At 41.8% G+C, this 14,327-nt stretch overlaps 2 protein-coding genes across 5 annotated transcripts; one reads left to right on the top strand and one right to left on the bottom strand.

Moving 5' to 3' along the window:
* Positions 1 to 1,312: 1,312 nt before the first annotated feature.
* On the top strand, positions 1,313 to 2,733 carry LOC145435456 (uncharacterized). Its single transcript, XM_080312733.1, has 2 exons — positions 1,313 to 1,637; positions 1,883 to 2,733. The coding sequence occupies exons 1-2, from the start codon at positions 1,596 to 1,598 to the stop codon at positions 2,687 to 2,689; spliced, it is 849 nt and encodes a 282-aa protein (XP_080168859.1). The 5' UTR covers positions 1,313 to 1,595; the 3' UTR covers positions 2,690 to 2,733.
* A 1,111-nt stretch (positions 2,734 to 3,844) lies between these two features.
* Positions 3,845 to 6,239, bottom strand: LOC145435455 (uncharacterized). Of its 4 annotated transcripts, none has more exons than XR_013913850.1 (5): positions 5,980 to 6,239; positions 5,223 to 5,836; positions 4,226 to 5,168; positions 4,027 to 4,167; positions 3,845 to 3,906 (listed from the first exon to the last, which is right to left on the bottom strand). XR_013913850.1 is itself a non-coding variant. In XM_080312732.1 (3 exons), the coding sequence occupies exons 1-3, from the start codon at positions 6,145 to 6,147 to the stop codon at positions 4,931 to 4,933; spliced, it is 1,020 nt and encodes a 339-aa protein (XP_080168858.1). In that variant the 5' UTR covers positions 6,148 to 6,239; the 3' UTR covers positions 3,846 to 4,930. The 4 variants fall into 4 exon arrangements, 1 of the variants encoding a protein (XP_080168858.1); XR_013913849.1 differs by having other exon boundaries at positions 3,846 to 4,167; positions 4,226 to 4,645; positions 4,709 to 5,168; XR_013913848.1 differs by having other exon boundaries at positions 3,846 to 4,167.
* Between the last annotated feature and the right edge of the window lie 8,088 nt (positions 6,240 to 14,327).

The following is a 14,327-nucleotide window of genomic DNA, read 5'->3' as shown; positions in this document are numbered from 1 at the left end:
GCTCCTTACACGAAATAGGCTTCCAACCTCTTTCATATACGGATTAAAAATATCTGTAACTCCATCGTATTGCAGCATTTTACGGTCGGTGCTCATCATCATCAGAACATTCATTTCGTACCAATGATCTATATATACGTACTATAGTTCTTAAACCGACTATTTCGAGGGTTCTAAGCTAGGGTTACCATGTTTCTGTAACCCAAATTCCGGACACTCTTCAGTGCCCACTAGTGGATTTCAAAATGAGTTATGACGTCACACTAGCAAAGCTTTCCTCATAGACCAGAGGTGGTCACGATCCGGTTCAGGAGTGTGTGGCTGTGTGTCGTGTAACCTGGACCGAAAGTGTGACGGGGCGCCATCTATGGCCAATGACGTTACCCCTGGAGACAATGCGTTCGCGGGAGATAACCGCAGCCTTCTGGAATATTCTGTTTTGTGTCTGTGTATGGGTGGTACACGCTTTCTACTGTCGTGAATATAACTGTTACGGTATCTGTCTGGCTGTGAACTGATTTACACTTGAAGAGTATAAAGAACTAGTAGCGACACCGTTACAATTGGCGAGCACACCAGTCTTCAAGTTAACAACCAGCGATCAGTGCAACAAGAATACCGGTATCGGTATGGATTCATTGCGTGACGAGAATGAGTATCTGCGAGCAGAGTTGGAGCGGGTCCATCGCAGTGATGAGCATCGGACGGACTCGGATAGCATTCGGACCGGATATTAGACAATTTTTTGGCAGTCGGATAGGATTCGGATGTTGGCGCTGATTTTTTTCCGGATATTGTCGGATAGCTGTAACTTCTCATACGGATATTTCCGGATAGTTGTAACCAGATGTGAGATTTGATTACAGGCCCATAGAAAGAAGTCATCGATTCAATAACCAATTACAGACAGCTGACACCTTGCGATATGAATGGTAGCAGTCTAAAAATGTCAGTCAAGAGTCCAAGAAAATACAAATAAACTATCGCCAATACCATTCTTACCATTCAAGAATAGACAATACTGTAATGTCAGCCATGTTATCACATTTATTTGCTAAAATACATCAAGTATACCATACTTGCCAGTCTATCGATATATAATATGTGAACTGATAAAAGGTGGTATGATTAGACCATAGCAATTTACAGCGTAGCTGGCATGGAAACTCGGTATGCGATGTTGTGTTTCGCACTGCCCCCAGTGGTGAGATAACAGATGCTGCTTTTCAACCTGCTGTAGTGTGTTTCTCGGTAAACATACAGATGGGACCAGAGCGCAAAAGTGAATAAAACTGGTATCAATCAAAAGCAGATTTCGCACTGATTCTAAATATATAAGTTGAAATCCGGCCCGGGAACTGAAACCCACCCAAAATCGACGTCGAAGTCAGAAATCGTCATTGTTTCACACAATGGGGTGCCGACAGACAATCGCCGACAATCTTCGTATGACTGTGACGCCACTGAGCGCGTGAGCGGAGACAAGTCGCGTTGTATTGCAGCAGCATTAAAATGATTATTCATTTAAAATCAATGGAATTTATCATTTATTTTCATAACTGTCCTTACAGAAGCTAGTAAGTGAATTGTTGAAGATGGATTTGAGCGAAGCTGAATTGCTGGAGATTTTTGACGACGTGAGTATCCCATATCATCTCATTCCCTTGCTGCAGTGCGGCTATTAGCAGTTTTGTGATCATTTTGAAAACTTGTTGAGCTCATTTACTAATTTACATTTCAAAGCACGCGATACTGTAACAATTTAAATATAGGAAAGTGTCTTTCAAATCAAACACCGTCCTTGGCCTATACGATGTGAATAAGTTACAGTTGCAGGCTTTATCAATTGAAATTCCATTGACCTTGATATTATATTTATCAGATGGATGATGAAATTTCTGTTCCGGGGGAATTGATCGAAAGTCCGGGACCGTTCTGCGTGGAAATATTATTTGGTTCTGGTACCGATGAACTTCTTCCACTAGTAAAAGACATCATAGAACAGGCCATAGCAGAGTCAAAACTGGAAATATCGAGTGGTCTCCGGGAAACTATGACTGGTGACATTTTTAAAATCCGCGGGACGAAACAGAATATGCTCAAAATTTATTCTGAGCTGTTACGCAAAACTTATTCCGTACACGACCATGACCCTACGGAAATTGATATCAAGAGAATGCTGACTGCAGTCATTCCCCAAGTAATACGTTTACGAACACCAATGGGGCAGAGATCTGCTTCAAACAACTCGACACTTACGGACGATGACAGAAAGGTGTTGCAGTATATATCCGGAGCGCTGTTAAAGTGGGGACTTAAGAAGTTCTCCGGTGAAGATGCAAAGTGGGTATCTTCGCAGATATCTCAATCTGGTTCCCTTTGCCCGGAATATGAAAAAGTGAACCGTGGATTTTTGATCGTGCCCAGTGATGCATTTATGACAATTGTGATTGCGGCAGAAGTGGAAGTCCGCAAACAAATTAATAGTAAATCCATGGACGAGCAAGCAGTCATCAATGCGTTAAGTACTTCCAGCAATGTGACGTGGAATGATGTGCTGATATTACTCATCAGAAGATTTGTGCGTGCACGCGCACACATGCACTTCAAACATTTATTAGCTGCACACAATCAGGCCAAATTAAATAAAAGGCGATCTGCAGCTATACGAAAAAAGCTCAAAGAATGAATTTCATTAATAAGTTTCAAGTGCCTGTTTCGACATCTCGTAACTCTCTTTACAATAAAATAACAATTTCTTCTCTGTTGAATTTATTGTAAACTTGAACTCAAATCAATAAGCCCCACGCAACACCTCAGCTGATCGGGCATTGGCACTAAATAGTGCCACAGAAGGTGCGTCTGTTCGTGCACATTGCTGTCTCTGATGACCGAAATAAGATTCGAGCGGGTCTTGGTTGACTCTGCGGGGCAGTACATAATCAGCCCCCATCCTCAAACACTCTCTTACAATGGCAATCATGGATTTAGTGGCAGTTTGTAAACCTTGTTCAGTCGCAGTGCTCAGCATCATTAAGGATCGATTCACATCACCCATTAGGGGTCTTGTTTCAGCCTGAACCCGCCAATCATTTAGGTAAGTTAGGAATTCTTGTTCAAGCCAAATCAAACGGTCATCGTTAACTGAATAATATGGCCGGCGCTGTGGTTTGAATTTGGATCCTTGGAATCCAGCATTCATTGAATCAAACCACTTGTCCATAGTAAAGAGAAACTTCGACAATGCAGGTGATGCCTCACTCAATGCAGAACCTAAAAGAAATTGGGTACAGTTCCACCATAAGCCTATAGGAAATAGCAAAATTTCTGATGTATTCAATCTTGGTGCTCAGAATGATCAGTTAATTCACAGCGTGCTCCTCAGATTATAACATTGAATTTGTTATGTTTCATAAAAGTCATATTATAGTTACCTAATGTGAAGGAAAGAGTTTGCGCAGCTAGACGAACATTCATTTTCTCCCACGGAGTTGGTGATATATGCGATTCTGTCAGCTGTGGGTAAAATCTCAAGTCGCCACGCGCAATATCCTTCTGCATGAACATATAGGATAAACATATCCTACAAAATATTATAATGCACTAGTCTACCCTCACTAAATCTTTGATTGGCTGCATTGTAATGTGTCCATTGTTCCACATGCATTTCTTGGGATTAAGTAAATTGTTTCGTGCCGTTTTTAAAAGATGTGGAGGATCTGGAACAAAGTAAATGAACCTGAAAAATAATGTATTATTATCAACAACTCTCTGTCAATTATGACATTGAACACACGGCTCTCACCGTGTAGGTTCCACTGGGTTCGTCATCCTATACTGTTTCTCCATTTTCCTCAACGTTGCACAGCAACTTCAATACTGCACGATTTGCCGCAAGACCATCAACTGAAATAGTGCAGTTGTGAAAAAAGCTACGAATTGCATAATTTATGGCGTTTGTAGATGACCAGCATGTACATGTACATGTTAAAGTAACTATGACATGATATCAATTATAAATCTTACACACTACACCAACAATGGTTACACCCGTTTGATAAGGAATTTCCACTAGCAAATGGCAAAGGACCATGAATAGATCTTCTGACGAAGCACCGCTCGTTGGGTAGAATGCAACTACACCGTCCAGTTTTTTATTTGTAACTCCTGTGTTAAATAAGAACGAGATAGTAAAAGAATTGTAAAAGTTTTAGGAGCACTTTACCTCGGATATAAACAGCGAGCATGTGAGTCGCAACCTTGGATGATGATGAAGACAAGCAATTAAGATCATCACTGTCATAATCTACAAAACCAATAACTTTTCCATTTCTTGACTGAAACACAAGATCCTCTATAGAGATAAAATTAGAATAAATTCCCTTCTATACATGAATACACCAAAACTATCCTGCCTTTTATGGTCATTTCGTCAATGCAAACCACAGCAAACTGTTCATGATAATTTTCTGTAGCTTTGACTGCGTTACGAATCCTTTTGGTAACACCTGACTGTACTCCAATGCTGCACCTGTTAACTGCTTTAACCCTTTCGTTGCGAAGCGTACGAGCACTGGGTAGGATCATAATGTTCTGAGTTAGCCGGTAGGCAGATGGAGACTTCGCATAAAGTTTCAAGCAATATCTGTAGCAAATTTACGAAATATAGTTCACTCCCCTGATACATAATACTGGGTGATGTTCCTACCTTATTACAGAAGGAGCATAACGTCTCCCATGGATGCTCTTAGTCTCATGTAACCGTTTTTGACATGTCCACCAGTCACGAAGTAGATTATCCTCATCTGATACTTTGGCTATTAAATTCTCAAAAGCGTGTGATACTGTAACACCATGATCCTTCGACTCTTTTTCTAACTGACGGATTCTAAGATTACATAGGGTAGTTTCAAACATAGCATTTGCTAATTTATGCTGATATTTGTAAGAATGAATACCTCGTGCGATGTGAGCTAACAGTACATTTCAGCCTCTCTTTAGTGCACTTTGATAAAGGAGCTGTCTTCTCTAAGGGAAGATCTTCAGTTCGTTCTTTGCGTTCCAATCTGCGCTGCAAACTGTTAATGCACTCCACATGGTGCATCATACATGTTTGGCATACCAACGATTTCCTATAATAGGCGACTTGGCAATCATCACTGAAAAATCTAGAATGCAAATGTTGTGGATTGGGCTAAACTGTGGCAGAAAACATTGCTTACCTTCTGGTATAACCCAATCTACCCTCACGCATATGAGGAACTTTCTTTTCAATCCAACCTCCATTGTTGGGAACAGATTCATAGCCTTCACAGACTTTCATTGTTTGAAGAAACTGCAGCATATCCTCTAAACTTTTAGTCCCAAATTCTAATTCGGTTGATAATTGCATTGCATACTCCCCAGCAAATGCAACAGATAATTGAAGACATTCGTCCTTCTCTGTGACGAGGAGACTAACGTCAGGGGTCGAATGCAGGAAGGGATTTTCGTAATAGCTTAGGTGAAGCAAGTAATCAGAAGCTTGAAAGCAACGCCAACCATTTAGTTGAAGTGTTCTCCAGGAATCCAAAATGCCATCGATTGTTGAAATTGATGTCCTTTTTTCCTTGGTTGTTTTGTCACAAACTTTTTGAATGAGTCGTCTTTTTTCGGGAATTTTGGAGGGATGAGATTTCATTGGTAAATTTAAAATTGGAAGCACTCCCATCTTAAGAAAAGAGCGGCAACTTGAATGCTGAATATCGCAATCTTGGAAGTGTCTTGAGCATATATATGCTTTTCCTGATTTCACCTTTATGTTGAAATTTGCATCATATCGATATCTGAAGATTACCTGTAAAATCAAAATTTTGAGACTGACACAAGTTGGGATATTTCTGTCAAAATCCCGCGATTCAGTGTTCTTTGTAAGAGCTATATTATCCAACATTATGGGGATGCCATTTTCATAACATTTCTTTACTATAGATATCTTACCTGGTGAAGCTCCTCCGCCCATTGCTTTGTGCTCACTCCAAACTGCTTTCCAGAACTAGTAGGGATTTTGTACAGGCTGAACCCGCCTTTTGTACTTGAGCTTGTGCATTCAGGAATACAGCAGTACGTTCCGCCTCTGCTTTTATAAAGTTTGGCATTGGAGCTCATAGTTGGGACTATGTTGTAGTACCAACGTCCAACTATAACTGGATATAAGTACACAGAATCCACAGTTCCACAGGTATAGAAAGTTAGCGTTACTAGTTACTACGGCTACTGTTTACATCTCTGTTCTGGCGGGTGACGACGAAAAAGTATTACGTTAGCGATAGGTGTCGCTGTTAACCACAACATCGATCGTATTCAGATGGAACTCTCCATGCCAGCTACGCTGTAAATTGCTATGATTAGACATGAGCTCTCCTGACATAGTTATCGTCAGTACAGTATTCTCGCAGAGCAGTTTCTGAAGCTCACAAAATTGAAGGTTTTGTTTCAACATCGGTCGCAGAACTGCATTTGCTTTCCACCTTGACATGCAGTTTTTGAACCCATTGCTGACGAATGTCATAATAGGGCATACAATCTCCAGAATCCTCAAAGTAGTTGTTGCAGCAGTCTTATGTAGATAAATATAAGATATATCCCTCTTTGCGTACTTTGTTGCATGACTGATTTTTATGCTACCACAGTAGTTGTATTCAGCACTATACATCGGTGCTTGTGCTATGGCACCATCTTTATCTACCATGAGTCTTCCGGCAGTTCATGATCATAACGGAATTAATCCAGATGACGTTCAACAATGTAATAACTTCATTTTGTGAGAAGGTATTCCCAGTGTGAACTTGGACTTTGCGTCAGCTTGGCACGTCGAGTTAGCAGCTACCGTACCCACACACTTGTAGCCCGACCAATCAAATAGGAATATGCATACAAACATATACAAGTAACTTTCAGCAGTCAGAAAATTATATAGAAAGTTATATAAAAAGATATGTACACAGATAAAATGTAGGCTATGATAATTATAACGATGCCTCGACTATACAGTAGCCTATCGTCCTCTTTGAAATCATTCAAGATACATGCATACCTTACTAAGGTTAACTAATAACATATAACAAGGCTATGAAATCCAGAATTCCTATATACTGTTACAACGAAACCCAAACCTATTCAACTCCCGCATACACTTCCCTTCCTTCAGCAGCTATATTTTCTCCAATATGATTGACGGAATCAATCATCTAGAACCACTGAGCTATATAAACAAAAGCTGTTAGTTTTTTTTTCAACCAATGGTCTGTTCATGGGATACTGCCTCTGCTATATGTTCAAGTCAAACACAACAACTTTTCAAGTGGTCCGATGCACCTTACAAATCATATCCGAAAGGCCAAGGATGCAGCACAGTTGGAGATAGTTTCTTCTCTTCTAATATACAAGTCGGCAAGACAACTACTGACCTGCTATTGGTCACTGGAGAGGAAATTTGAACAGCTATTGAGGGACATTCAGGATGGTGCTATTATTTACATTTTGTGTGACTCAACTATAAGCATCGTGCTCAAAACTTTGAACTGATTGACCAAAGGTATTATAAGCATCAGCAAGTTTCTACTGAACAGGCCTTCACATATTTTAGCATTTGTGGGCAAAATGCGGATTATCTGCATCCAATATTGACCATCTGAGATTGTAAAATTCCACGGTTACAACTTGCTATTATCACTTCTTGATATTGGGTAATATGGTTAAATGCCTGATTGTTATACACGGCCAATGGCCATGGCCTAATAATCTGTCCTTTTTAATTTTTTTTGATCCGAGATACCACTTTTATTTGCGCACTTACTTGAAATTAGTAGCGTTGTTTCTTCGCGTTAACGTTCCTATAATTAAAATTCCAATTTTTGTTCTGTTTGTTTTTGTTCATTCCATATATACAATTCGTGGTCTTTTAGTGCAGAACTGTATCTAAGCTCAGCTGTACAATTGATATTCTGCGATATCATTATTCGATAAGGATTTTTCGGATTCTTGTACGAGATTTTCGGATAAAGTCGGATAGTTGGATGAGATTCTTCGGAGTCGGACGGATAGTTCCGCAGACACAAAAACTGTCGGACGGATTCGGATTCTCAAAAATCCACATCCGCTCATCACTGGTCCATCGCCGGATCGACGATATGGTGGATGCCCAAAACAGTACCCTCAGTCGTGTATTAACCATTGTACAAAGTTTGGGAGGTGAGAGTATGTCTGCAGCCCCGAATACGAGTGGATGTGTGTTTGACAGTAATGATAATGGTGACATGGGGGAGTTTGTTGATATGACTGACAGTAAAACTGGTGTGATGTCTCCAGAACTACAGTATGTAAATGATAAAGTGCGTGTTACTGGTAGCAATTCTGTACACCCCACTCCATCTAGTCATAGCATGCCCAAACCTGCTGTTGGTGTTATTAAACTGGAACCATTTGATGGTGTGAATATGCCCATTGGTGATTATTTATGTCATTTTGATGCGGTGACATTGGCCAACGGATGGGACGAACAAACTGCTTGTGCTAGGCTTAATGCTAGCTTACGTGGTAACGCTTTGCAAGTGCTTTCACAAATGTCGGCTGATTGCCGTCGGGATATTAATCGTGTAATTGCCCAATTGCAGAAGCGCTACATTCCATGGGGTATGGAAACCTTGAGCCGTACTGAATTTAACAAACGTAAAATTAAATTAGGAGAATCCCCAACAGAATTCGCATCAGTTCTGGCTACGCTTAGCTTGAAGGCTTTTCCACGTATGAATTCTGCAGCTCGTGATGAGTTTGTGTGTCAACAGTTTATTAATGGTCTTGGTGATATTAACCTTCGCCGACAGCTAACGTTGATGAAAACAAGTAACCTAGATGAACTAGTTGCTTCTGCGGATTTGTATTTCTCTGTTGATGGACCGCCTGACAGTCAATTGTTCGAAACTAGTAAACCAGTTGTGGCTCCTGTAGGTCTACAACCAAAAAATGGCGCTGAACGTCTTGCAGTAGGCAAGTGTGATAATGAGATGGAATCAAAAATTGACAAGCTGATTGACCTGGTTAGCAACCTAGTGACTGCCAGAAATCAACCACCGATGAGTAGGCCTAGAAGCCCTCCCTATCGAAGAAGAGTAACGTTTGGGTATGGACCTTGTCATAACTGTGGAATGACTGGACACATTCACAGAAATTGCCCAAACTCCCATTGTGCTAACTGTGGCCAGTTGGGTCACCTTCTAGTTTCGTGCCCCAATAGAAATAGAGATGGTAGACTCAGGCAGTCCCCGTACCTTCCTAGACTATGATTTGTACACTCGACTGTATGATATAACTGATTTGAAACCATGTGATATCCCATTTGTTACTGCTTCTGGTGGCCCCTTGGAGCTATATGGCACAGTGGTGTTGACCCTACGTATTGGTGATTTTTGTGCACAACAAGAGGTTGTGATTGCTCGTCTGGGTGCGCCATATGGCTTGCTAGGGTGTGATTCTATGGAGAAGCATGATGCTGTTCTGTACATGGGTAAAGGAATGATGAGTTTGCATGGCCAAAATGTTATATTGCAACAGGTGTCGGTGTCCTGTTGTGGTGTTATAACTCCGAAACAGATAATAGTTCCTAAGTGGAGTGAAAGAGCTGTCATGGGTGCAGTGAGTGGGCCTTGGTTGCCGTCAATTTCACAATGTGGTGTGGTTGAATCTTCGCCTGTGTTTGAGAGCCAGTATGGTAATCGTGGTTTGCGTGTGTTGTCCGGTTTGGTCGATCCTACATGTAATGAGGTGCCTGTGATGTTGATAAACCTATCTCAAAATGATATTGTAATCCCCGCTGGGGAACGAGTAGGCTCTTTAGTGCCCCTTACGATTTGTGGGTCTGTGGCGGCGCCTGACACCGTGGAAGTTGAACCGTGCTTGGATCTGCCGGACCATCTCCGACACCCCGTAGAAGAACCAGACCACTTGAATGTACAACAGCGACAACAGTTAAGAGATCTTCTCATCAAGTATCAGGATATATTCACGGGGCCTGATGGAAAATTGGGATATACCACTTTGATTGAGCACAAAATTGAGCTATCTTCTACCGTACCAGTTAAAGTGCCTCCGCGACGTTTGAGTTGGAGGGCACGAGAAATTGTGGGTGAGCAGATTGAAAAGATGGAAAAACTGGGCGTTATCGAGAAGGCCCAAAGCCCGTACAACGCGCCGATTGTTCTGGTTCCAAAGCGGGATAACACGTACCGTTTCTGCACCGACTTCCGGAAATTGAATACAATCACGGTAAAGGATGCCCATCCTCTGCCCCGCATTGACGATATCCTGGATTCTCTGGGTGGGGCAAAATGGTATTGTTCTCTGGATCTTGAATCCGGTTTTTGGCAAGTTCCCCTGAATCCAAGTGACCGAGACAAAACTGCATTCGCAATTTCGATGGACAGTCCTTTGCTTTGGCTTGTGTAATGCGCCTGCCACGTTCATGGCAATGATGGAGAAGTTACTTGATGGACTCTTGTGGAAGAAATGCCTTGCCTTCATGGACGACATTTTGGCGTATGGGGAGAACTTTGACCAAACACTCTGCAATCTGGAAGATGTTTTCAAGCGAATTCGTGACGCTGGTCTTAAGCTTAAGCCTAAAAAATGCAAACTGTTTTACCAGGAGGTAGAGTACCTGGGACATGTGATTTGCCCAGATGGTCTCAAGTGCAGTGATGACAAAGTTTCTGCTGTGAAGGATTGGCCAGTGCCGAAAAATCTCAAGGACGTTCAAGCATTCCTCGGCACGGCAAACTATTATCGAAGATTTATTGACCAGTTTTCAACCATTGCAGAGCCATTGGTGAAACTCACTCGGAAGAAGGCTACCTTTGAATGGTCCGATGATTGCCAGGTGGCATTCCGGTCTCTGAAACAAAAATTAACAAGTACACCAATATTGGCTTATCCGCTTGAGACTGCAGGAGAGTTTGTTCTCGATACTGATTGCTCTGGCTTTGGTGCAGGAGCAGTCCTCTCCCAAGTACAGGAAAATGAAGAAAAGGTGATTGCATATGCCAGCAAGACGCTAAACAAGCAACAGAGACGATATTGTGCCACCTTCCAGGAATTATATGCTGTACAGTGGGCCGTGAATCATTTCAGGTCTTATTTGTGGGGAAGGCCATTCCGACTGAGAGTGGATCACAGTTCTTTACAGTGGTTGTATAACTTCCGGAACCTAGAAGGCATTACGGCGAGATGGGTCAGCATGTTAGATAGCCTATGTTCAACTTCAAAATTGAACATAGAGCGGGGGCAAAGCATGGCAACGCAGATGGACTTTCCCGCATCAGACGTAAATGTGAAAGGGATTGCTGTGCTACATGCGGCGACAAGCCGGACATTGAACCAACCTGTTTCCTACCCGGATTGGAAGTGACTGCTATTCAACCAGCTCCTGAGAGCGGAACTGATGAAAGAATGTGCTCCTGGCTGGAATCATATAGTCCAAGTCAACTTAGAGAGCTGCAGATGGAGGATGAGTGCATATCGGTCGTGCTGAACTGGAACGAGACTAGAGATCATGCTCCTAAAGGCACTGAACTTTTACCATATCCAAGGGATGTCCGCACCCTATGTATGCAATGGGATGTCTTGAGAGTTTTGGATGACGTCTTGCACCGAGAATTTTTGTCACAAATACCGGGCAATGTTGAGCTCTTTCAAATTGTGATGCCATCGAGCTTGCGTAAGGATGTCTACCGGTTACTCCATGAATCGAGAACAGGCGGCCATCTTGGCAAGGAGAAAACTTACAAAAAAATTCAGTCAAGATTTTACTGGCCTAACATGCATCGACAAATTGCTGATTGGACCAGATTATGTAAACCGTGCTTTGCTGCAAAAACGCCATTACGACAACATCAAGCCTACTTGCGAAAAATGCCATGTGCGGAAATCATGGATAGAGCGGGCATTGATCACATTGGACCATTACCATTGTCTGAGAACGGAAATGAGTTTATATTATGTGTTACGGACTATTTTAGTAAATTTGTGGAAGCATACCCTGTCAAAGATGTTAAAGCCGTAACTACTGCGGAGGCGCTGGTCAATCAATTTTTCACGAGATATGGTGTTCCATTCACCATTCATTCTGATCGTGGATCCGCATTTGAATCTGAGCTGTTTCGTCATCTCATGAAATTGTTCGAAATTGACAAGACTCGAACAACATCTTACCATCCACGTAGTGATGGTCTGGTCGAGAAATTTAATGGGACTTTGCAAAAAATGATAAAAACGTTTGTGGGGAATGGAAATCGCAATGATTGGGAGGACTACATCCCTTATCTGTTGATGGCATACAAATCCACTGTTCATGAGAGTACAGGGTACACGCCCAACCGACTCATGTTTGGGAGAGAAATTTCCCTTCCCACAGACTTGATGTTTGGAAAACCATCTAACGAACTGTCGTTCGAGTATTATCATGAATATGTACAATGGGTCGAATCAACAACATCTGATGCCTTTACGTTTGCAAGACAGCAGCTATCGAGATCTGCTGAGAAACAGGAGCGCAACTTTAACCTCTCTGTTAAACCAGCCACATACTGTGTCGGCGATTTAGTCTGGTTCTTCTATAAACCCTTGGTGAAGAAGTTGTCCAATGGGTGGGTTGGACCATTCAAGGTCATTGAAGTGAAATCGCCATACCTGTACCGAATCGAGAACTTGGACAATGGGCAGTGCAGACTTTCGCATGCTGATTATATCAGACCTTATCTGCTGGAGACGCGGGAATCATCGCCCTCTACATCAGATCCTGCTGCTGACGATACGACGCCAACCACCACTCGTGCTGGCCGACAGATCAACAGACCTGGTCGTCTGCAAGACTACATAACATGACATATTTTCATCATTGTCGTTGATTTTCACAATCAGTTGTCCTAACCCTTTGTATGTTCGTTCCTTTTTGGGCTTTTATGCCGTATTATTTTTTGTGTGTCGTTGCTTTTTGCTTTGAGGTAGATATTTTCTCATGTACCATTCGAAAAAATTTGGAGGGGGGTATATGTGACGGGGCGCCATCTATGGCCAATGACGTCACCCCTGGAGACAATGCGTTCGCGGGAGATAACCGCAACCTTCTGGAATATTCTGTTTTGTGTCTGTGTATGGGTGGTACACGCTTTCTACTGTCGTGAATATAACTGTTACGGTATCTGTCTGGCTGTGAACTGATTTACACTTGAAGAGTATAAAGAACTAGTAGCGACACCGTTACAAAAGCACATGTTTTCAGCAGCCCCTTCCCGCCCAAATAAACATTGATTTTGAGCCCTTACTATATGGCAATCGATGCAGCTTCTGGGGAGGGGGGGGGGGTGTGCTTGTTATATGAATCTGCTTTCTATATGCATCTGGTCGTTAAATTATTTGAATGAATTCTGTTAATAATATTAGTAGTTCCATATATTACTAGATACTACTCTCCGCCCACATGATCAGAGTTAGCGGTAGAGCTTGTGGAGGATGATGAGTTCGGAAATACAGGGAGCGTAATTGCACAAGTCATGTTCATGTCCTATCGATAGAATTGTTTATCAACCTTATGCCGGTGCGCACCACGTAGCTTTATCAACACCCCACATCCGGTGGTTTCCAACCTTTTATGGTCGCGACTCCATCTCCAATTTGAAAATGTTCCGTGGCCCAGATCAAAATTTGACGAGCTGATTACTAGGGCGATATTTTTTTGACCTAAAAAACGGATGATTTTGACCTAAAAAATATAAATTTTGACCTTTTTTGACCTAAAAAACTGAAATTTGACCAAATTTTGACCTCACGTATGCAAATTAGGTGTTTTCGCACATAATGTTAAAATTGTACTACTTATCTTCATTTCTGGTTGGAACTGTCTGTCCCTACAAAGTAGATTGGCCTGAAAGAACGTTTTTGGCTCAAAAACTGACATATTTTTACATGAAAAAACTAGTATTTTAACGAAATCTGGCCCTATGAAGAATTGCAGTATAGTTACATTACGTATTATGGTGAAATAATTAAAATTTGTTGTAGTACAACGAAAGATACTTTCCTACATTCTCGGGTAGAAAGTGTTTGTTTTGTTTGTTTGTTTTGTGGTATTCATGGTGTTTTTCAACTACTATGGTCATTCACACCAGGCCGATATTCTTCATTATTTTCCGTAACTGCCAACATATAGAACGGCCCACCTCTAGGCTTTTTTGTAAGACACCGCTTACGTGGATGAGGTGGCGGGGCGGAGCCTAGGTAAACCTCCAACACTTAGC

Source organism: Botryllus schlosseri, chromosome 3, assembly GCF_051294905.1.
Source record: "Botryllus schlosseri isolate E-star chromosome 3, Bs_hap1, whole genome shotgun sequence".
In the NCBI taxonomy this organism is placed as follows: Eukaryota; Metazoa; Chordata; class Ascidiacea; order Stolidobranchia; family Styelidae; genus Botryllus; species Botryllus schlosseri.
This window is presented reverse-complemented; position numbering and strand designations above follow the sequence as displayed.